The 25616-nt window shown below is 35.9% G+C and overlaps 1 protein-coding gene across 1 annotated transcript in view; it reads right to left on the minus strand.

Annotated features, from left to right (window-relative positions):
* The window catches only part of LOC123248576 (phospholipid-transporting ATPase ABCA3-like), a gene marked incomplete at its 5' end in the record, with an annotated part of 354036 nt that overhangs the window by 217335 nt on the left and 111085 nt on the right, over positions 1-25616 (minus strand). Inside the window, 2 exons of the mRNA XM_044677403.1 lie at positions 10550-10723; positions 19867-19987. Of these exons, the coding sequence (XP_044533338.1) occupies positions 10550-10723; positions 19867-19987 (295 nt within the window). The remainder of the gene's footprint in view (positions 1-10549; positions 10724-19866; positions 19988-25616) is intronic.

A 25616-nucleotide genomic window follows, 5' to 3' on the forward strand; every position in this document is an offset into this window, starting at 1 on the left:
GTGGTTGCAGGCCCAGCTCTCTTGCCTTTCTGAATATTGTATTCCAAACCTTGCGGTCTTTTAGCGTTGAGGCTGCCAGATCCTGTGTGATCCTGATTGGTGCTCCTTGATATTTGAATTGTTTCTTTCTGGCTTCTTGTAAGATTTTTTCTTTTGCTTGGAAACTCTTGAATTTTGCAATGATATTTCTTGGTGTTTTCCTTTCTTAATCGAATGTAGTGGGTGTTCTATGGATCCTTTCGATGTCTATGTTGCCCTCTTGTAGGACTTCAGGGCAATTTTGCTGAATTATTTCTGTTAGTATGGAGTCCAGGTTTCTATTAATTTCTGGTTTTTCTGGAAGACCGATTATTCTCAAATTGTCTCTTCTAGACCGGTTTTCTTGGTCTGTCACTCTCTCATTGAGATATTTCATGTTTCCTTCTATTTTTTCAGTCTTTTGGCTTTGTTTTATTTGTTCTTGTTGTCTTGAGAGATCATTAGTTTCTACTTGCTCAATTCTAGCCTTTAGGGATTGATTTTCGGCTATAATCTTTTGGTTTTTGGCCATAATCTTCTGGTTTTCGGCCATAATCTTCTGGTTTTCAGCCATAATCTTCTGGTATTCCTTTTCAATCTGGTCATTTCTGGAGTTCAATTTGCTTATCAGTTCATTTGGTTTCTGAGCCTCACTTTCCAATTGCATGATTCTACCTTTTAAACAGTTATTTTCTTGCCAGATCTCTTCCATTTTCCTCAAAATCTCAGTTTTGAACTCTTCCATAACTTGTGAGGAGTTTTCCTTATTTGAGGAGGGTCCGGATGCTTGTTTGTTCTCCTCCTCTGTTTGCTCGGTTGTCTGGATTTTCTCTGTGTAAAAGCTGTCGAGTGTTAAAGACTTCTTTTTCTTGTTGTTATTCTTTCTCTTCTGAACGTCCTGAGACTGAGTAGCCATCATTACCCCAGCAGCTTCTCAGATTTATCCTCGCGCTCAGTGTCTGTCCGCAATCTATTGGCTCCTGAGGTCTGAGTTCTGGTTTTTTCCAAGGTCAAGCCCCCTGGTAGACCCCCTTGCTTGATCCTCTGCCAGAGGTTTCTTTACAAGTCTCAGGGCGCTGCTTCCACAGTCGTATACCCGTCCACACTGGTTCCCCACTTAGGCTTTAGTTCCTGGCTGTGTCTGCCTCCACCCCCGCCTCCGCAGTGCCTGCGTTCTGCTCAGCCTGCGTTGTGCGTCCTGCGTCCTGCTCCCGAGTTCAGATTTCGCCTGCGTTTTTTGGCTTAATGGGGTCCTAAATCTTGCTGCTCTCAGGAACAGGCCCCGGAGCTGCCAATGACTCAATGGGTGCCCCAAACTTGCTCTATTTCTTTTTAGCTGGCTTCGGAGCTACAGGTGTTGTGTGTGGAAGGGGTGGGGGTGGGGTGGTTACTCAGCCCGTGATTTCGTGAGGGCTGTTTCACCCTTTTATAGCATGGAAATGCCTCGATTCCACGTACCTTCCACGCTATGCCCTGTTGTGGGGGTTCCTCCGTTCCTCTGGACTTGTTTTTATGTCCCCTTGAGGAGTTTTGTGTGTTTTCGGTCAGGAGAGGTTAAGAGCTGCTTCTTACTCTGCCACCATCTTCACCCGGAACCCTGGGACTAAATTCTTACTATAAATCAGTTACATTTTTTATAATTCTAGATCACACTCCAAGCACTGATTAAACTATTAATTATTGATTTTCTGGTTACAAAGGTAAACATGTAAGACCAATTATAAGGGATTAAATAAAGATAAATTGTTTAATTCTTTTATGGGAAAATGTTACCTATAACCCTTAGGAATGACATCACTACTTGACTGTTCAAAAGAGTATACAGAGATAGAAAATATGAGGTCAAGTTGAACATAATGTAATTAACTAAAATATAATAAAATAGGATAGGAAAAGATAAATTGAAATAATTATCTCATATAAAAGAGGCATGAATGGTAGAAATGTTACAGCAAAGGAGAAGAGGGGGTAGGGGGTTAGAGGTACTAGAATCCTGTTCTCATTGTATTCAGGTTAAAGAGGGAATAACATATACATTTAGAAGGGTAAATGTCTTCTTAACTTAATGAGAAACAGGAAGGTGAGGATATAAGATAAGCAAGGTTCCCTCTAGGGTCTAAAAGACTAAAAGGAGGGAGTGTAAATTAAGAGAAAAAAGAGCAAAGGGATGAGATAAGGGAGGTATTCCCAGAGGGGAATACATATCAAGAAAAAGGATGGAGGATTCTGGGAAGATGGTGGCTTAGACGGAGCAAAACTTCATGTATCTCCATTTCAGCTAGAAATCAGACTTGCTATTATTTTTAATTAGATTTCTTTATTCCGAATCAAGTAGAAGATGGAGGCTTAGATGGAGCAAAACTTCAGACCTCTATACCCTTCCACACCAATTAAAAAACAACTCTTTGAGGGGAAAGAAAACCCAAGAAAATAACAGGACAGAGCTGGGGATCCTACTGCTGGACAACTTAAGAGGTACACCAAGAAAAAGGCCTGAATTCTTGAACTGTTGGGTTTGAGAGTAAGGAAGAAGGAGAATCCCAGAACCCCTCCCCCACATGCTGTGTCTCCAGTGGTTCCTGGAATCTCTGGGCGAACAAACACACTAGTCTGGAGAGAAGGCCTTGCTGTTGTGCCTGGCTCAGGGGACTGAACACAGACACAGGGAGACAGCTAGAGGAGAAAAACAGAGAGGCAATCTAGACACAGTGAAAACACTACGTCTCCCACCCTTCTCTTGAGGTTTTAGCCTCAGGGTACATCAAGCTCCACAGATCAACCCCATCCTGGCTTCATAAAGAAGGGAGTGGGGGGAACAGAGCAGAAGACCAATACAATAGAAGGGTAAAGAGGTTGGAGAAAGGAAATACTTAATTCTTAAGTGCATTGAAATTAACTTAAAGAAGGAAGAACAATCAGATCCATTGGGGCAGAGAATTGATTCTTGCCCTATAGAGAAGTAGAAGGGTAACAAATGGACTGGTGGGGAGGGAAGCAATACTAGTGAGGGAGAGGGCAGGGGAGGGGTGAGTGTAGCTTTAAAAGACCCTAAAGAATAATAAGAGGGGAATAAGAAGGGAGGGGGGAAGGGAAGTACAATAAGGGAGGGAATTAGGGGAACTGATTAAAAACAAAACACTGGTATAGAAAGAAATAATGAAAGAAGAAAGGGCAGGACAAGGAGAGGGAATCAAAATTTCTGGGAATACACAATTGATAATTATAACTCTGAATATGAATGGGATGAACTTGCCCATAAAATGGAAACAAATAGCAGAGTGGATTAGAAACCAAAATCCTACCATATGTTGTCTACAAGAAACACACATGAGGCAGGTTAATACATACATAGAGTAAAAATAAAAAGCTGGAGCAAAATCTATTGGGCTTCAACTGAGAAAAAGAAAGCAGGAATTGCAATCATGATTTCTGACAAAGCCAAAGTAAAAATACATTTGATTAAAAGAGATAGGGAAGGTAATTACATCCTGACAAAAGGCAGTATAAACAACGAAGAAATAGTACTCAACATGTATACACCAAATGGTATAGCATCTAAATTTCTAAAGGAGAAAATGACAGAGTTCAAGGAGGAAATAGATAATAAAACTACACTAGGAGGAGACCTGAAACTTCCCCTACCAGATCTAGATAAATCAAACCAAAAAATAAATAAGAAAGAGATAAAAGAGGTAAATGAAATCTTAGAAAAATTGGAGTTAGTAGATACATAGAGAAAAATAAATAGGGACAAAAAGGAATACACCTTCTTTCAACAGCACATGAAACATTTACAAAGATTGACTACGTACTAGGGCATAGAAACATGGCAAACAAATTCAAAAGAGCAGAAATAATAAATGTAACTTCTTACCAAAACCTATGGCATGCAGCCAAAGCAGTACTAAGGGGGAAATTTATATCATTGAGTGCATATATTAACAAATTAGGGAGGACAGAGGTCAATAAATTGGGCATGCAACTTAAAAAACTAGAAACTGAACAAATTAAAAATCCCCAGATGAAAACAAAATTAGAAATACTAAAATTCAAAGGAGAAATTAATAAAATTAAAAGTAAAAGAACTATTGAATTAATAAATAAGACTAGAAGCTGGTACTTTGAAAAAACAGATAAAATAGACAAAGTACTGGTCAATCTAATAAAAAAAAAGGAAAGAAGAAAACCAAATGAACAGTATCAAAGATGAAAAGGGAGACCTCACCTCTTAGGAAGAGGAAATTAAGGCAATCATTAAAAACTATTTTGCCCAATTATATGGCAATAAATATAGCAATCTAGGTGATATGGATGAATACTTACAAAAAATATAAATTGACTAGATTAACAGCAGAAGAAATAGAATACTTAAATAATCCAATATCAGAAAAAGAAATTGAACAAGCCACCAAAGAACTCCCTAAGAAAAAATCGCCAGGGCCCAATGGATTCACAAGTGAATTCTATCAAACATTCAAAGAACAAATAATCCCAATACTATACAAATTATCTGACATAATAAGCAAAGAAGGAGTTCTATCAAATTCCTTTTATGACACTATTTTGGTACTGATTTCAAAGCCAGGCAAACCAAAAACAGAGAAAGAAAACTATAGACCAATCTCCCTAATGAACATAGATGCAAAAATCTTAAATGGAATACTAGCAAAAAGACTCCAGCAAGTGATCATGAGGGTTATCCATCATGATTAGGTGGGATTTATACCAGGAATACAAGGATGACTCTACATTAGGAAAACCATCCATATAATTAACCATATCAACAAGCTAAGAAAGAAAAATCACATGATGATCTCAATAGATGCTAAAAAAGCCTTTGACAAAATACAACACCCATTCCTATTGAAAACACTAGAAAGTATAGGAATTTCTAAAAATAATTAACAGTATATATCTAAAACTATCAACGAGCATCATATGCAATGAGTATAAATTAGAAGCCTTCCCAATAACATCAGGAGTGAAACAAGGATGCCCATTATCACTTCTATTATTTAACATTGTACTAGAAACACAAGCAGTAGCAATTAGGGAAGAAAAAGAAATTGAAGGTATTAAAATAGGCAATGAGGAGACCAAGCTATCACTCTTTGCAGGTGATATGATGGTCTACTTAAAAAATCCTAGAGAATCAACTAAAAATCAACAATTTTAGCAAAGTTGCAGGATACAAAATAAATGCACATAAATCATCAGCATTTCTATATATTTCCAACACATCACAACAGCAAGAGGTAGAAAGAGAAAGACCATTTAAAATCACCCTAGACAATATAAAATACTTAGGAATTTATCTACTAAAACAAACACGGGAATTATATGAGCACAACTACAAAACACTTTCTACACAATTAAAACTAGATCTAAACAATTGGAAAAGCATTAATTGCTCATGGATAGGATGAGCTAACATAATAAAAATGACCATTCTACCCAAATTAATTTACTTATTTTGTGTAATACCTATCAAACTACCAAGAAACTTTTTTTACTGAATTAGATAAAACTATAACAAAGTTCATTTGGAAGAACCAAAGATCAAGAATATCAAGGGAAATAATGAAAAAAAAACCGTGAAGGAAGGTGGCCTAGCAGTAACAGAGATTAAACTATACTATAAAGCAGCAGTCATCAAAACGATATGGTACTGGCTAAGAGACAGAAGGGAGGATTAGTGGAATAGACTTTGAGTAAATGACGTCAGCAAGACAGTCTATGATAAACCCAAAGAGCTCAACTTTTGAGACAAAAACCCACTATTTGACAAAAAGTGCTGGGAAAATTGGAAAACAATATGGGAGAGATTAGGTTTAGATCAATGTCTCACACCCTACACCAAGATAAATTTAGAATGGGTGAATGACTTGAATATAAAGAAGGAAACTATAAGTAAATTAGGTGAACACAGAATAGTATACTTGTCAGATCTCTGGGAAAGAGAAGATTTTAAAACCAAGCAAGAGTTAGAAAAAATAAATAATTTTGATTATATTAAATTAAAAACTTTTTGTACAAACAAAAACAACACAACCAAAATCAGAAGGGAAACAACAAACTGGGGAAAAATCTTTATAACAAAAAACTCTGAGAGAGGTCTAATTATTCAAATATACAAGGAGCTAAATCAATTGTATAAAAAATCAAGTCATTCCCCAATCGATAAATGGGCAAGGGACATGAATAGGCAATTTTCAGATAAAGAAATCAAAAGTATCAATAAGCACATGAGAAAGTGTTCTAAATCTCTAATAATTAGAGAAATGCAAATCAAAACAACTCTGAGATACCTCCTTACACTTAGCAGATTGGCTAAAATGAAAGAAGGGGAGAGTAATGAATGTTGGAGGGGATGTGGCAAAATTGGCACATTAATGCATTGCTGGTGGAGTTATGAATTGATCCAACCATTCTGGAGGGCAATTTGGAACTATGCTCAAAGAGTGCTAAAAGACTACCTGCCTTTTGATCCAACCATACCATTGCTGAGTTTGTACCCCAAAGAGATCATAGGAAAAAAGACTTGTACAAAAATATTTATAGCAACGTTCTTTGTGGTGTCAAAAAAACTGGAAAATGAGGGTATGCCCTTCAATTGGGGAATGGCTGAACAAAATGTGGTATCTGCTGGTGATGGAATACTACTGTGCTCAAAGGAATAATAAACTGGAGGAATTCCATGTGAACTGGAATGACCTCCAGGAACTGATGCAGAGTGAAAGGAGCAGAGCCAGAAGAATATTGTACACAGAGACTGATACACTGCAGTAAAATAGAAAGTAATGGACTTCTGTACTAGCAACAATGCAAGGATCCAGAGCAAGGCTGAGGGACTTATGGAAAAGAACGCTATCCACATTCAGAGGAAGAACTACAGGAGTGGAAACACAGAAGAAAAGCAACTGCTTGAAGGCAGGGGTTGATGGGAATATGATTTCGGATGTAGACTCTAAACAACCACCCCATGGCAACATTCAATAATATGGAAATAGGTCTTGATTGATGACACATGTTAAAACCAGTGGAAATGCGCATCGGCTATGGGGGTGGGGGACTGGGAGGTTGAGGGAGGTTTGAGGGGAGAGTAAGAACATTAATCATGTAAACATGGAAAATTTTTCTAAAAATTAATTTATGTAGTAATAAAAATGTAAAGACAAACAACTTTGAAAGACTTTAAGATCTCTGACCATTTTATGACCAATAAATATTCCAGGGCCAATGATGAACTATGTTACTCACATCCTGATAGTTAAAATGAAAAATAAGACATATATTTTTGGACATAGATAATGGGAGATTTGTTTTGTTTTACTATGTATATCTGTATCAATGATTTTCTTTTTTTCTATTCAGGAGGGAAGTGAAATAAAAATAAATGCTTATTTGTGAGAAAATAAATTATTTTAAAAAATAATTGAATGATCCAGTTATAAGAGGTTATATAATTTTGAAAAAAAGAGAAAGGAAAGAAATACCTTTCACAGTTTTGTCAACATGGAGAATTTTTAACTAAACAAAGGAGAGCAGTCACCTTTAGTAGTTCACCTCTAAACAGAAAATTTTAAATACATAAAGTAATTTATGACATGAAAAACTTCTGTACAAACAAATTCAATGAAGTTATAGGGCAAGTAAAGAAATTCAAACTCTTAACGACCAACTGAAAAAATGCTTCAGATTACTGATAAGATAAATGCATATTAAAAGTACTTTAGCGTTCTTCATCATATTCATCTGATGGCAAGAATGAGAACATTTGAAAATGACAGTTGTTGAAAGACAGATACATTGATGCATTATTGGTGGAACAATGATTGGACCCTACAATTTTGGAAAATTTTTTTGGAACTATATCCAAAAAGATGCTGACATATGTACCTCCATTTACTCAGTGATAACACAGTCATGTGCAAGAAAGAAGTAAAAGGCAGAGAAAAAAGACATGTTTACAAAAATACAGTAGTACTGTTTATGGAAGGAAGGAAGGAAGGAAGGGAGGGAAGGAAAGAAGGAAGGTGAAAAGAAAGATGGAAAGAAATAGAGGTGTGTATATATATATAGTCAGATGTGCTTCTTATATTGGATGTTAATGCTTATATTTTATTTATTTATTTTAAACCTTTACCTTCCATCTTAGAATCAATACTATGTATTAGTTCCAAGGCAGTAGAGAGGTAAGGGCTAGGCAATGGGGGTTAAGTGACTTGCCTAGGGTCACATAGCCAGGAAGTATCTGAGGCCAGATTTGAACCTAGTACCTCCTGTCTCTAGACCTGGTTCTCAATCCATTGAGCTATCCAGCTGCCCCCAAAAGGCATAATTTTAAAAATTGTGAACCTTTCAGGAGAAGAGAGAAAGAAACAATAAATGCTTATTAAATGAAATAGAAAAAATTAAAATTGTGAATTTCATGCCATCCACAAAATGTGACAGGTCAAGTTTAAAATAATATATATTACAGAGCTGAAAAATAATAAAAGTAAAAATTAGATACAAATAAAAGTTTTTAATAATTATATTTTAAAATGTGTTATGTTATAATGTTGAATGCAAAAAATTAATATTCACTAGTTAGAAAAAGCCAAAGCCTTTTGGCACTTAAAATTCTATGTGTAAAAAAAAATCAGGTTAGCATTATTTATACAACCTTTATCCCTGCTGTCTCTAGGCACCAAAACAAGAAACAATTGGAAAAAAACTTTACTTACATTGTGAGATATAAAATGGATAATTTTGATTGCATTAAATTGAAAATGTTTTGTAAAAATAAAACTAGTATAGCCAAGATCAAAAAGAAAGCAGAAAATTAGGGAGGAGGCAGGGTTTATAGACAGTTTTTGGAGAGAGTTCTCATGTCTAAAATGTATAGAGAACTTTGTCAGATATATAATACAAGCCATCCTCCAACTGATAAATGGGCAAAAGATATGAACAGGTAGATTTTGAATGACAAAATCAAAGCCATATATAGGCATATGAAAAAAATTCTCTTAAATCTGTAAGGGTTAAAATAGGGGTCTTGACAAAATAAGAGAGCAGCTTTTAATAATTTAAGTTTTAATGAGAATATAGTAGAGTTATAAATTAATAGTATCCCTATAAGCCAAAGAAAAGAAAACTTCTAGAAGCCACCCTACAAAGTTCCAATAGAAAGATAGAAAAGAGGAAAGAGAGGTTACTAATCTTATACCCTATAAATATACTTAAAATTCTTAATACTACCTAAAATTCCTAGTAATGACCTCTGTCTTCTGAGGATAGCTTCTTCTTGCATGGCAAATACCAGGCCTATCTAACCTATATTATCTATAAATGATTCACTAACTACTTAAGTCCCTAAAATAATAGCTACCACTCACTCCTTCAATCAGTTTTCTATAACAGCCCAAACTGTCAGTAGCCAACTGACAGCAGATCCTTATCTATGAGACAGACCTCCTGTTCTCTAGGGATCCCAGAGGCAAAAAGTCCTTTAAAGGCTAAAGCCAAAAGCCCTCTCAGTTAGCTCAGGCCTGCCTTTATATTCCAGCAACTAAATGCCAACCCACACTACCAGCAACCAACCCCCAGTGACAACTCACACCCAGCAGTCAATTTCCCCCAAAGCTACCAGCCTTAACTGTCTGCAACTGACCCACCAATTGTTAGCAACTGACTCTCCTAATTGTCAGCAGCTGATAGCCTGCAACCGACACTGGCCCAGCAAGGGGCTCCCTGGTTCCTACTTCCTGTTACTGTGGCCTGGTTAATCCCTACACATCTCTATGATAAGAGGACCTCTAGGTCCCTCATTAAATTAAATAAAGAATTAATTCTGAAATATCACATACCTATCAGATTGGCTAAAATGATAAAAAGGCAAAATGACAAATGTTGAAGGGGATGTGGAAAAATGGGGACAATAAGACACTGTTGGTGGAACTGTGAACTTATCTAACAATTTTGGAGAGCAATTTGGAATTATGCTCAGAGAGTTATAAAACTGTGTTTACTCTTAGATCCAGCAATACTACCATTGGGTATGTTTCCAAAGGAAATCAGGGAAATAAAAAAAAGAATCTATATGTTCCAAAATATTTAAAACAGCTCTCTTTGTGGTGGCAAAGAACTGGAAATTGAGGGGATGGCCAACAACTGGGGAATGCTGAACAAGCTATGCTATATGATTGTGATGGAATATTATTGCACCATAAGAAATGATAAGCAGTCTAATTTTTTGAAACCTAGAAAGACCTACATGAAATAATGAAGAGAAAAATTAGTAGAACTAAGAGAGCATTATATACAGCTACAGAATTGATATTTGAAGAATAATTTGTGAATGTTCACCTCCAGAGAAAGAATGGTTAAATAGAAACTTGAATGAAATAATTTATATATATAATTTGAGGGGGTTGGGTGATGGCATTCTATGGTGTGACAAGGAGGAAAGAGTGAAATACCTGGAAATTTTAATGTAACCAACAAAAAAAATTAATTAATTTTATAAAGTCTTAAAAACTGTGCTCACCTCTTGCTTCATATACGATTATGAGCATTATTCCCAGTGACATTGCAACATTTGATAAGAGACAGGAGGTCAGCTTCATTGCATGACTCATCTCAAAATAGTGATACTCAATGTAAAGGAATGGAATATAGGAGAAGAAATAGACAATAGCTCCTGCGGCAACTGCTACATTAGCTACAAAAACCAAAGGGAAAAAGTTAATAATTTCAAACAAATAATGTGCATAGGCCATTATAGTATTTTATATTTATTCTTATCAATCTTTATCTTACCATCACATTGTCTTGTCCTATAATTTTAGCCAAAAAAAGTATTTTTGGATTCCTATTTTCTTCTCCAATTTAATAGCTATGCCTGAATTTCATCCCATCTACAAATTTCATATGCATGCTAATTATATCTTCATCTAAGAAGTCATTAGTGTTGTTGAAGAGAGCAGGACTGTTATAAATATTTTTGCGCACACTGGTCCTTTTTCTCTTTCTTTAATCTATTTGAAGAATAAACTTAGAAGTAGCATTGCTAGTTTAAAGTGAAATGAAAACATGAAAGAAAAATTTAAAAAGCAAGAATTCTTTAGGAAAGTTATAGAAGGAATCTATTAACTGCTTAGCATAAAATACACAAAACCTTAATCAAGTAACAGACTCCTTGAAAATAAGAAGGGACAAGACAAAAGTCAATATCTTCTTGAGACAAGAAATAGTGAAATCTAAGTCAAAAGACTGAGGAAATAAAAGAAAACATGGGAAATAGATCAAGGCAAGATCATTTTAAATTTATTAAACTGAAAGGATGATTTTTTAAAGAGTCTAGATATCTTATTTCAAGAATTCATGAAAAAAATTTCTCTGACATATTAGAATAAGAGAGCAAAATGAAAATATAAAGAATCTAGTGAATCATTTCCTAAAAGAAATCTCAAAATAAAAACTTCCAAAACATGATAGTCAAAATTCAGCACTCCAAGTTCAAAGAAAAAATACAGCAAACTGCCAGAAAAAAAAGAATTCACATACCATAGAAGCTATCAGGCTCATACAAGGTTAAACAGCCATCTCTAAAAAGAAGCAAGGGGCTTGGGATATGATATTCAAAAAGGTAAGAGATATAAACATAAAATAAAAAATAATTTACCCAGAAAAACTGAGTATAATCCTACCAAGGAAAAATAGATCTTCATTGAAATAGAGGATTCCAAACATTCTGATAAAAAGACTGAAGGTGAATAGAAACTTTAAAATATAAAAACAAATACAAGAGAACCAATACAAGTGAGAAGGGGCAATATAAAAATAAAGTCTTTTCATTTCAAATGAGGGCAGGTGAACACTAAAAGCACTCCATCAGAACCCTAGTGTCATCATAAGTCATACAGAGAGTCAATTAATAAAGAAAAGAAGGTTGAGAGTGTTTTTATGATGTTGAAAGAAAAGTGAGAGGGAGTTATATACTAGGTAATAAAGAAGATCTCACAAAATTGGGATATTCAAGTAGAAGGCTATAAATGTTACTATGATAATGATAATCAACTATGAAAGAGTTAGTTACTTTGATCAATACAATGATCCCTGACAATTCCAGAGGCATCATGATGAAAATACTATCCACATTCAGAGAGAGAAATGAAGAACTCAGTGCAGATTGAAGTATATTTCTTTCAGTTTATTTTTCTTGCCTTTTTTTGGTAATATGGCTAATTTGGAAATATATTTTATATTACTCCATATGCATAATAGATATCATATTTATTTTATTCTAAATGGATTTGAAACAGATTAGAGGGAGGAAGGGACTTCAGAACTGAAAATAAATTTTTAAATAAATACTTTTATGTTATAAGAAATGAAAAACATAATGATTTCAGAAAAGCCTAGAAAGCCTTACATGAATTGATGCATAGTGAAGTAAGCAGAACCAAAAGAGCACTAAATACAATAACAGCAATATTGTGCAATGATCTACTGTGAATGACTTATCTAATCTCTTCAATATAATGATTCAAGTCAATTCTGAAAGATTTATGATGAAAAATGCTATCCACTACCAGAGAAAGAGAACTTAAGTAATGAGTGTAAATCAAAACATACTATTTTTACTTTCTATATTTTTATTGGGCTTTTTCTGTTTTCTTTCATCTATGACCAATATGAAAATATGTTTTACATCACTGCGCATGTATGACTTTTATCAAATCACTTACTAATGAGAACTAATGGAGTCTGACTGCAGAATGAAACAATTATATTTCACTTTCTTTTTTCATTTTTTTATCCAAGTGATCTTCAACAAAATGATTAATATGGAAAGCTGTTTTACATGATTACTCATATAAAATCTATTATCAGAGTGATTACCATCTTAGGGAGGTAGGAAGGGAAGGAAGGCAGGCAAGAATTTAGAATTCAAAAAATTGTTAATGGAATGTTAAAAATTGTTTATACGTAATTGGGAAAAATCATATTAAAAAACAAAGTACATGATTAATACTGAAATTGTTTATTCTTCAAATGTTTCATAGAATTTATTTGCGAATCCATCTGGTTCTGGGGACTTTCCTTTGGGAGTTCATTTATAGATTTTTCAATTTATCTTTCTGAAATTGGGTTAAGTCTTCTATTTTGTTATTGATCAGGAAATTTTAAATTTTTGTAAATATTCATTTATTTTATCAGGTTTTTTGGCATATGGTCAACAGTTAATTATAATTTCTATTTTTTCATTTGTTGTGAATTCACCTTTTTATGTTTGATCCTGATAAATTCATATTTCTTTCTTTTTAAAAATTAAATTAGCTAATATTTTATCTATTTTTAAAAAACTTTTAATTTTTACTTAATATGATTTTTTTTACCTTCACTTTTGATTTTGTTAATAAACTGTTTGACTCATGGTCTAATGAACACATGTTGCTTCTCAGTAATTCACCCATAATCTCTTTATACTTAATTTCTGAATTTGGACTTTATTGGCTCTATACGGGCCAGCTCCAGGTATTTCTGGAGGGAAAATTTAGAACATGCTTGGTTCTATTTTTGAATTATCTTTGTTCCTGCTGCTGCTTTTTCTAGATATAGGCTACTTACATTCCTCAAGGATTTCAAACTTTGAGATTTTTGAGCTTTTAGTACATCTAAAATAGTTTAATCCAGGGTGATAAAATCACTACTTTCTGATCTACACGTTGCAAGCTTTTGACCTAGATGAGCTTGCCCTAACTAGAACTCCAATAGACTCCTGCTGGACCCTAACATCAGTTAGCTGGGTGGCTCTGCAGGTCCAAAGCAATAGCTCCCTGCTGAGGGAATAGAGGGGACTGGAGCAGTGTGCAATAGTGAGAATTGAACCCACATTGACTATCTTGTGACTCGTTCTGGAGCTAGAATCAGTTCCCTTTTTATTCAGTTAGTCTAATCCAGTTTCTGTTTGGGGGGAAATTTTTATTCAATTGTGAGAAAATCTTATTGCATTCTTTGAATCTAGCCCTGTGTGGGAAGCTGGACCACCTTTATCTGCTATTTTGAGATCCTTTACTAAGGATATAGGTTATGCTGACCAGAAACCCAGTCAGATTCAAAGATTGATGCAAGGAGTTTTCTTGCAATTGTACATCTCAGGCAATCCATATGTTTTTTTCTGAAGACTGACTGAACAATATTATTTGTTCCATGCTCCCTTGATTGTTTATAGACACTTGGGAGGGAGTGGGGCACCTTTTTTTTCTGATTTCAGGGAATTTGCACTTGTTCATTCCCTCCCTCTCAATTTGGAAAGTCCCTAATCTTTCCTCTACTTAAAAATCACTAAATTTAGATGAAATTTATCCTGGCTAATTATTTCCTTTTCGTAAATTGGCCTTATTGGGTTGTTTTTTTAGTGTATGAAACTCTATCCTCCTGTATTTGGGGTTTAGTGCCAACTGAGGGAGTCAACTGAACCCAATTTGTTGGAAAGTTGGCATGCATTGTTTAATAAATTGAGATGCTCAGAAGTTTGAACTCCTGTTTCATTTTCATTTTCATTTCATTTTCACCTACCACACTGCCTGCTATTTCACTGCAGAGTATAATGAGCTAGAGGCTGGATCTGAGAAATATTCTTCTCCCAGAGTCAGAGCCAAATAGCTACTTCATATTTCATTTCCTTTGTGTAGTATATAGCCACAGATCACCATCACTCCTCACCCTATTCTACCACTCAGAGGTGAATATCACCCTTCTTAGCACACTAGATTTGTGGTTCATATCTGGGGTAGAACAACAGTGCCCTCAGTTGGCACCTATTCCTGCTCCCCATGCAATGTTATGCCCTACAATGCTGGATTATCCTAATGCATAGTGATAGGCCACGGTTCAGTCCACACACTGGAAGGTTTTGCAGTGGGACCTGATAGCCAGACTCCCTCCCAAGTGCCTTCATACTTCTGTGTCTCTTTGGAAAGTTGGGCTAGAAAAATGGGTTTTTCTTGGATTTTCCTAACAAGGTTCATTGTACTGCATTTTCTATATCTTTGTAGAGTACTCATGAGGAGAGGGAAGCTTATAGTGCTTCCCTCCTTCTCTACCATCTTAGTATCTATTGCTTGATCTCTTTTTTAAGAATCCCATATAACTTTTGGATTTTTCTAAGTTTTAAAAATTCCTTTTGATCCAGTAATACCACTACTCAGTCTGTATCCCAAAAAGATTTAAAAAGTGGGAAAGGATCTGTTTGTACAAAAATATTTATAGCTGTGCTTTTTGTGGTTAGCAAAGAATTGGAAACTAAAGGGATGCCCCTCAATTGGGGAACTGCTGAACAAATTGTCGTATATAATGGTGATGGAATACTATTGTGCTAGAAGGAAAGATGAACAGGATGATTTCAGAAAGAGATGAAAAGATCAACATGAACTAATGCTGAGTGAAATAAGCAGAACCAGGAGAATATTATACACAGTAACTGAAATATTGTGTGATGATCAAATGTGCTACTAAGAGCAATACAATGATCCAGGACAATTCTGAGGAACTTATGAAAAAGAATATCCATATTAGAGAAAGAACTGTTGGAATAAAAATACAGAAGAAAACATGATTTATCACTTGTTTATTTGGGTATATGATTTGGGGTTTTGGTTTGATAAGATGATTCTCTTACAAAAATGAATAATATGGAAATAAGTTTTGAGTGATAATACATGTATAACCCAGTGAAATTGCTTGTCAACTCCAGGAAGTAGGAGGGAAGAAGGGAGGGAGACAACATGAATCATGTAACTTTGGAAAACTTATGTGTAAATTTGTTATTGGAATAAAATAAAGATACAATTCTTAAAATAAAATAAAATTCCTTTTTAAGCTAGCCTTCTTGTCTTAGTGGTGGGTGAATATAGACCACCATTTGGAGTATCCTTTGCATTGCAGTGATCCATGAGAGAAAATTTTAGGCGGCTCATATGTTTCAAGAATCCAAATAAATTTTCAATTCATAAAGGTCAATTTCTCAAATGAAGTGAAAGGGTGACTTCCAGCTGCCCCACATTCCTCATACTTATTGGGAGTTCGATTGAGATAAAACTTTTCCTATAAGTGGGGAAGATTGACTTTTATTTCTTAATTGTTTTGGGGTCAAGACAAGCCTTTGCAAATACTATGAGAGGCAACATATGACCTTTGAAATTGTATAACTTATGTATTTGAGAGAGAGTATAATCCCCAGGCCCATCAAATAAAGTAGGCCTGAGCTGTGATAGAAAAGTCTATTACTTTTTGGCTTAGTTAAGAACTATACCACATGAGATTCTTTGGTGGGTCAATCTTGAGCATCTCCTAGTGACCAGAGTACTATCCAAAATTGGGAATATGGACAAGACCACCATGGCTGATTTGCTGGGGCAACAAATATTTAAGTAATGAATGGATATAGTTTTGGGGTGCTGATAAGGAGATTCTGATGAATTTGTTTTCCCTCAGCCCTGTTGATGAATTGTAGAATATAAGGGAGATTTTAAAAAGAAAATAGTGTTCAGATCTTAAACGGTGCCTAGAATGTTTTAAAAATGCTTGTTGATTGAGTAAGTAAACAAAGTATATAAAGAAATATTTATACTTTGTTATCCTTTTATGGGGTATGAATATCTTAAACAAAGATCTTGATCAAATTAAAGGGCAACTAGTCATTGACTAGCTGAGGACTCATTTATCACTGGTGGTCCTTTATTTTATTTTTTAATTTTAATTCTGAATATTTTCCCATAGTTACATGATTCATGTTCTTTCCCTCTCCCCCAAACCCTCCAACCCCCCATAGCCAACACACAATTCCACTGGGTTTTACATGTATCATTGATTAAGACCTAATTCCATATTATTGATAGTTGGACTAGAGTTATCGTTTAGTGTCTACATCCCAATAATATTCCCATCAGGCCATGTGATCAAGAAGTTGTTTTTCTTCTGTGTTTCAACTCCCACGGTTCTTCCTCTGAGTGTGGCTAGTTTTCTTTCTCATAAGTCCCTCAGCCTTGCTCTGGATCCTTACATTGCTGCTAGTAAGGAAGTCCATTATGTTCGATTTTACCACAGTGTATCAGTCTCTGTGTACAATGCTCTCCTGGTTCTGCTCCTTTCACTCGGCATCAATTCCTGGAGGTCATTCCAGTTCACATGGAATTCCTCCATTTCATTATTCCTTTGAGAACAATAATATTCCATCACCAGCAGATACCACAATTTGTTCAGCCATTCCCCAATCAAAGGACATTCCCTCATTCTCCAATTTTTTTACCACAAAGAGCGTGGTTATAAATATTTTTGTACAAGTCTTTTTCCTTATTATCTCTTTGGGGTATAAACCAAGCAGTGCTATGACTGGATCAAAAGGCAGATAGTCTTTTTTTTTTAACCCTTGTACTTTGGTGTATTGTCTCATAGGTGGAAGATTGGTAAGGGTGGGCAATGGGGGTCAAGTGACTTGCCCAGGGTCACACAGCTGGGAAGTGGCTGAGGCCGGGTTTGAACCTAGGACCTCCTGTCTCTAGGCCTGACTTTCACTCCACTGAGCTACCCAGCTGCCCCCAAGGCAGATAGTCTTTTAAAGCCCTTTGGGCATAGTTCCAAATTGCCATCCAGAATGGTTGGATCAATTCACAACTACTGGTGGTCCTTTAAAAAATTATTCAAGACTGATATACTGTGGTACAATTGAATGTAATGGACTTCTCTACTAGCAGCAATGCAAGGATCCAGAGCAAGGCTGAGGGATTTATGAGAAAGAAAACTAACCACAGTCAGAGGAAGAACTGTGGAAGTAGAAACACAGAAGAAAAACAACTTCTTGATCACATGGCCTGATGGGAATATGATTTGGGATGTAGACTCTAAGCAAGCACCCCAGTGCAACTATCAATAATATGGAATTAGGACTTGATCAGTGTAACATGTAAAAACCCAGTGGAATTGTGCATTGGCTACGGGGAGGGTGGGAGAGGATTTTGGGGTAAGGGAAAGAACATGAATCATGTAACCTTAGGAAAATATTCTAAAAAATAAAAAATAGAAATACAAAATAAATAAAGTAATAGTGATGTAAAATATGTTCATTGCTTCCAGCTCAGTGAAAATATGTAGTGCAATTGTTAAAATAGTGCAACTACAGCCATACCACTGCTGGGTTTGTACCCAAAGAGATAATAAGGAAAAATACTTGTACAAAAATATTTATAGCCCACACTCTTTGTGGTGGCAAAAATTTAGAAAATGAAGGGGTGTCCCTCAATTGGGGAATGGTTAAACAAATTGTTTTTCTGATGGTGATAGAATACTATTATGCTGAAAGGAATAATGAACTGGAGGATTTCTATGTGAACAGGAAAGACCTCCAGGAATTGATGAAAAGTGAAAGGAACAGAACCAAGTGAACTTTCCACACAGAGACGGAAACACTGTGGCATAATTGAATGTAATGGACTTTTCTACAAGCAGCTATGCAATGACCCAAGACAATCCAGAGGAATTTATGAGAAAGAACGCTATCCACATCCAGAGAAAGATGGAGTGGGAGCAGAAACGTAGAAGAAAAACAAATGATTGATCACGTGATTCAATGGATATATGATTGGGGTATTGGCATTAAAAAGATTACCCTATTGCAAATAGTAATAATATGGAAATGGGTTTTGAATGGTGATACATGTATACTGCAGTGAAATTGTTTGTCAGCTCTGGGAGAGGGGTGGGAAAAAACAGGTAATCATGGAAAAATATTCTAAACAAATTAATTTAAAAAATAAAATAAAATAGTGCAAAAAAATTAAATTTGCTGAAACCTGCCCTCCCCAAAAGGTATTCAAGCCCTGTAGGCATCTGAGTCAAAGCAGAAGATAGTTCTAGGAATTATGAACACTATCAATAAGGCAGCTCACTATGAAAAAAAGAACCTCGTTTTTGTGAAGGAATTGCTCCTTGTTTCTTGGGGGATAGGTAATTTCTCTCTTTCCCATCCCCACTACACACACACTCACATATGCACACCACATGCACACACATATACACACATATCACATTGAGCAAGAAGTAAGCCAAATGATTCAGGGCACAAGTGCTGAGGAAATAAGAGAGTTGACAGTAACTTTGCACCAAGTGAGAGACTTGACAATAGAAATATTGTGCCCAGAACAAGTAGCATTGTGACACAAAAGGAGAAAGAAAAGTGGAATTTTATGATACCAGTGGTTTGAGATATCTGGGCTATGTGTTTTCTGTATATTCTATGCGAGTACCTACAATTCCTGCAGATATCATGTGTTTTGGGGAGAATAGGCTCTAGATGGTATCATTTATTTTTTTGACAGGATGGGGTTGGGAGTAGAGGTTAATATTTTGTAGCTACTGTTTTTGCAAAGTAATTTCAGTGAATAACTTTGCTTTTGAGTTGGGTATGTGTCATTTGCATGATTATTAAAGGTTGGTGCACTTGTGGGAGCTGGTGAAGTGTGTTTTGGGTAATGAGAATCCACAGAATGCTTGATTACACCTGGGTGATAATCTGTCAGGGAATCCACCCTGTCATGAATTGGAAGGACACTAAAAGGGCTTCCACATAGAAATATGACCAAAAAACCAATGTACTATTAATTTTCAAAGGGTCCTATGAAAGGATTCTGGAATTATTTTTCTCTAATTCCTCAAATAAATTAAAATGGCAACTCATGAGAATAAACAATTGACTCTGAAGGGCCTACATAATCCCTAAGTATCTTTGTTCTCTCTAAGAACTCCTGATGAATCTGCATGAAAAACTAAGCCAATTGTCAGATAAAACTTTCATTAACTCACCTTTACTGAAGAACACAGAAATCATAAAGCTGAAGGAGATGGTGGAAATAGCAAAACATATTAGAAATAAAAACACCAAAGATGGATCACTTTTTGTGAGCACTGCCACATTATTATTCACCTATAAAATAATCATTGAGACAATTCAGTCATATACATAAATGATATTTCAGAAAGACAAAGGAAGACATAAAATAATTAAATAGTTCTTAAACACAAATTCCTTTTCTAGGTAGCTAAAAGAATTTTAAGTGAACTACTTTGCTAATTAATGCATAGGATGGTTTAAATAAATGTAAGTCAAACTGTGCTAAGAGAACTAAAATAAAATTAAGATTATAGTATTGAACTAAATTTCTTACTGCTTCTTTTTAGATTTTTTTGAACCATGACTTTAAATATGTAATGAATATGTACAAGGGTGTTGGAAAGGGTAAAGGAGGTAGGTAAATTAGAAGCAAAGTAAAATAAAATTGAATTTTTAAAACTTTTGCTATAGAGGGCAGAGCTAAGATGGATGCAGAGTAGCAGGAACTCTCAGATTCTCCTCACAACCAATCACTATAAAGCATCTCAAAAGGACAAAAATCAAAAACAGATGAGTAAAGCAGCTCTCCTGTGGGATGCAGCCTGAAAGGTAGGCAGTGTTTGAGAATTTCCATGCTATAAGGGGACAAAATTACTCTTATCCAAGCACAAGCTGATCACTCCTCCCCCACACCACCTACACACCAGTCAGAGTGAGTACCAGGGCATTCTCTAAATTTTCAGTGGCTGACTTACCCTGAGGGCAATGCAAGGCCTTGGCAGTGAGACCTGGGACCCAAAGGTGAAGAGTGCAGTCTGGGCAGTAGAGCACAGAGGTTGGGCAGAAGTGAGGTGGCTGGGACAGCTGGGACTGGAAAAATAGCCTCAGGGCAAACTGCTTAAAAGTACAAGAACTGCCTAGACAATACTATCAATGCAAAGCCCTGGGAGACAGAAACTAAGAAAGCAATGTCCACCAACATACAAGAAACTCAATCCATAAGTAGCAAAAGAAATAAACAGCAAAAAAACTTTTGACCCTGGATAATTTCTATGGAAAAAAGAGCAAAATACAGAAGCAACAGCAGAGAGTCACAAACAAGTAAACACATCCAAACTTTCAAAAAAAAAATGGAAATTGGTCACAAGTTCTCAAGGAACTCAAAAAGGAGTTCAAGAATCAAGTAAGAAAAATAGAAGAAAATGGGAAGAAAAGTGGGGAAAAAGAAATGAAAGTAATTCAAAAAGAAAATAACAGTTTAAAAGACAAAATGGCCCATATGGACAAAGAAGCACAGAAATCAAATGAAATAATAAGCAAATTGGAGGCCAGAATTGACCTGCTGGTAGCCATGAAAAGCAGGATAAATCAAACTGAAAAGGAAAATGAAAAGATCATAGCTGAAAGCCAGTCTTTAAAAACTAGAATTGGGCAAGTAGAAGCCAATGATCTCACGTGACAGCAAGAATTAATAAAGCAAAATCAAAAGAATGACAAAATAGAAGGAACATGAAATATTTCATTGAAAAGGCAACAGACCTAGAAAACAGATCCAGGAGAGACAATTTAAGAATTATTGGTCTACCTGAAAGCCTAGGAAAAAAATAAAAACCTTGACATCATATTACAAGAAATTATCCAAGAAAACTACCCTGATATTCTTGAACAAAAGGGCAAAATAGACATTGAATGAGTCCATAGATCACCTTCTACAGTAAATGCTCAAAAGATAACCCTAAGAAAGGTAATAGTCAAGATCAAGAATTACCAGGTGTAAGGGTTAAAATTAATGGTTGGACAATAATTATATGAAATTATGTGATCGCCAGTATTTATTATATCTTGAGTCAGAAATTTATTTACAAATATTTACAAAATGGAGAGGAAACAATAAAGTTGAAAAATATGAAGAGGTTAGAGAGGTTATCAATCCTATCAACCTAAATGTTTACTCCTGGTCTGCTTAACCAGACAGAAATTAATTAGCTCTCAACCAGGAAGGCTGTTGGTGAGTAACCACGCAGCATCTTCCAAGATGGAAGCTAGTCTCTTAAGAAACAAGTCAGCGTTTCATTTACTCAACCTTATACCTAACAGGTTGGCTAATATGACAGAGCAAAGGAAAGTAATAAATGTTGGAGGAGATGTGACAAAATTGGGACACTAATGCATTGATGGTGGAGTTGTGAGTTGATCCAAACATTCTGGAAGGCAATTTGGAACTATGACCAAACAGCTTTAGAAGATTGCCTGCTCTTTGATCCAGCCATACCACTGCTGGGTTTATACCCCAAAGAGATAATAGGGAAAAATACTTGCACAAAAATATTTATAGCTGCACTCTTTGTGTTAACAAAAATAAATTGGAAAATGAGGGGTTGTCCAATTGATTGGGGAATGGCTGAACAAATTGTGGTATCTTTGGTGATGGACTACTATTGTGCTGAAAGGAATGATGAACTGGAGAAATTCCATATGAACTGGAAAGCCTTCCAGGAATTGGTGCAGAGAGAAGAGGAGCAGAATCAGGAGAATGTTGTACACAGAGACTGACACACTGTGGCACAACCAAATGTAATGGACTTCTCCACTAGCAGCCATGCAAGGATCCAGAACAATTCTGAGGAACTTATAAGAAAGAACATTATCCATACCCAGAGAAAGAACTGTGGGAATAGAAATGGCAGAAGAAAAACATATGATTGATCACATGGTTCAATGGGGATATGATTGGGGATGTTGATTTTAAACGATCACTCTATTGCAAATAATAATAAGGAAATAGGTGTTGAATAAGATACATGTAAAACCGAGTGGAATTGCTCGTTGGCTCCAGGGAGGGTAGGGGAGGAAGGGAGAGAAAGAACATGAAACATGAATCATGTAACCATGGGAAAATATTAATTATTTTTTTAAAAAAACCTATGGTGAGGGGAAAAGTTGAAAAAAAAAGACTTTTGCTGTAATCATTTGTATATGATTTGGCAATGAGTTTCCAAGATTTTTGATACATATTTAATTCTTCATAATGAAACCACACATATCACATTGGAACATCTCTCCTCAAAGCTTCTAAGATTTCAGTGGAGTTAAAATCAAGTGAATTACCATGAAGGTAACTGAAGCATGGTTTCCTTCAGCTCTTGGTTAAATTTCCTGGATGTTTAGGGTGTTCAGGGAAGATTAGTATCTATAGTGGGAGGGCTTTTCAGGGATGCTTTCCTCTTTTTATGTCCACTTGCCACACTCACCTGTGGCTCTGAGAAGCTGTAGCAGGCACGGTGGCCACACTCTAGTAAACTGTTTCAGGAGGCCAGCCAAACCAGGTGGAAGATAAGCAACAGCCCCCAAACCTGTTGGTAAGTTAGTAGGGTGTCTACCTCAGGTATGTGAAGACTTTCTCTAGTGGAAGGAACAGATGAGAACTATTTGTTCCAATGGCCATGAAGGCAGAAGAAGTAGGTACTGTGGAGCACTCAGAGCTTGGAAGAGACATGGAAGATGTCAAGGTCACTCACTGCATCATGGGCCATCGCCAGTCATCCTGACTTTTGTCTTGTCCCTGGACTTTGCTGACTATAGAAAAGACAGGCTGCTTTGCACAACTCTGCCTTATTTATATACAATTTATATAAGTAAGTCAGAAAGATATCGCCAGTGATGCCATTTTGATACTTTTCAGGTATTCAACCATCACCACTACCACCACATTTTTATACTGTCCTTAACAAGTGGCTTGGTGCAAAACTATAATTGAATATCCCATATCCATTTTTGGATTTTCTGTAGCTGCTGAACAATCCTGCTTCCCAGCAGAATTCATCATTTCCTGTAATGAGACAGGATTGTCAGATCCATATGAAGTTAAAAAAATAACACTCAGCAACTCACCAGAAAATCTTCTGACAACCATTTTGGCATATAGTCTTTTTTAAAAATCTATTTGTGTTTTCTTTTTTTATTATTTGAAAATTTTCATTTAATTAATTAATTTAGAATATTTTTCCATGGTTACATGATTCATGTTCTTTCCCTCCCCCTCCTTCTACCCTCCTCCCATAGCCAACGAGCAATTCCACTGGGTTTTACATGTGTCATTATTCAAAACCTATTTCCATATTATTAATATTTGCATTAGGGTGATCACTTAAAGTCTATATCCCCAATCATACACCCATCAAACCATATGACCAAGCAGTTGTTATTCTTCTGTGTTTCTATTTCCACAATTCTTTCTCTGGATGTGAATAACGTTCTTTCTCATAAGTCCCTCAGAATTGTCCTGGATCATTACATTGCTGCTAGTAGAGAAGTCCTTTGCTCTCAATTGTGCCACAGTGTATCTGTCACTTTGTAAAAGGTTCTCCTGGTTCTGCTCCTTTCACTCTGCATCAATTCCTGGAGTTTGTTCCAGTTCACATGGAATTCCTCCAGTTCATTATTCCTTTGAGCACAATAGTATTCCATCATCAACAGATACCACAATTTGTTCAGCTATTCCCCAATTGAAGGGCACCCCGTCATTTTCCAATTTTTTGCCACCACAAAGAGCACAGTTATAAATAAATGCAGCTGAGAATGAACCTACAGCTGAATAACAACAGAAAGAAGGCAGAGTTGCCCAGTTCTCATGGACAAAAATGACCGAGAAGAAATGGGAGAGCCAAAATAAGGAAAGAGCAATAAAGCACCTAAATGACTTAATGAAGTCAGGTCTCCTGACCCAGGTGAACTAGGCTGACCCTTTGGTCCTTTAAGAACTGGAAGATCCTCCTGGAAGGGGCAGCAGCAGGGGAGCTATGCCTCGGACAGCAAACTGTGAACGGGTGGCTGACCCGAGCACCCAGCTTCTGCTCCCACCATGTTCCTGCCAGCCATTTCCCATTCAATCTACCTCCAGCACCTTGTCCCTTTTCTTCTAGATGTGAAAAGGAAATTGGAGGTGGGGGAGTTAGTCTGTAGACACTGGAAAAGGCTTAAACGCCTCTTTTTGGCCATGTTTTTCTCCCAAAAAAATCATGGAATACTACCTTACAAATATACACTGTATTTTTTAAAAGAGTGAGTGCTAACTTAGGGTACATCGGTAGCAAGGCACTCATGCAAGGAATGTGTGACCAAGGCAACTCTCACCTCAGATTAAAGGACCTTAATATTCTTTCTCTTTTCCTGGAAACCTTTGTGCATCTGGATTCTCAATTGTCAGGTTTGCTACTTAAAAAAAAAAACTCTTAATATTTTATTTGTTTTAAATCAATTAAGTTTAACCTTCTTACTCTGCAAACCCAACCTACCTCTAATTGAGAACAGAAGAAAAAAAACAATGTATGATCAATCAAAACACATTTCCACATTGGCTATGTTCAAAAAAGTTTGTCTCATTTTGTGTTCTGGATCCTTCACCTCTCTATTAGGAGGTAAGATTTTTTCATCATTAATTCTCTGGAATCTTTGGTTGGTCATTAAATTGATAAGGAATTCAACACACAATATCCCATCATAATTATATTCCATAACTTGCTCATCCACTACCAAATTTATGGGCATCCTCTCAGATTCTCATTTTTTGCCACCACAAAAAGAGCTATAAACATTTTTGTACATCCTTAGCCCCATTCTTCTTCTTCTTCTTTTCTTCTTCTTCTTCTTCTTCTTCTTCTTCTTCTTTTCTTCTTCTTCTTCTTCTTCTTCTTCTTCTTCTTCTTCTTCTTCCTTCTTCTTC

The sequence above is a fragment of the Gracilinanus agilis genome, chromosome 1, assembly GCF_016433145.1.
Source record: "Gracilinanus agilis isolate LMUSP501 chromosome 1, AgileGrace, whole genome shotgun sequence".
Classification (NCBI taxonomy): domain Eukaryota; kingdom Metazoa; phylum Chordata; class Mammalia; order Didelphimorphia; family Didelphidae; genus Gracilinanus; species Gracilinanus agilis.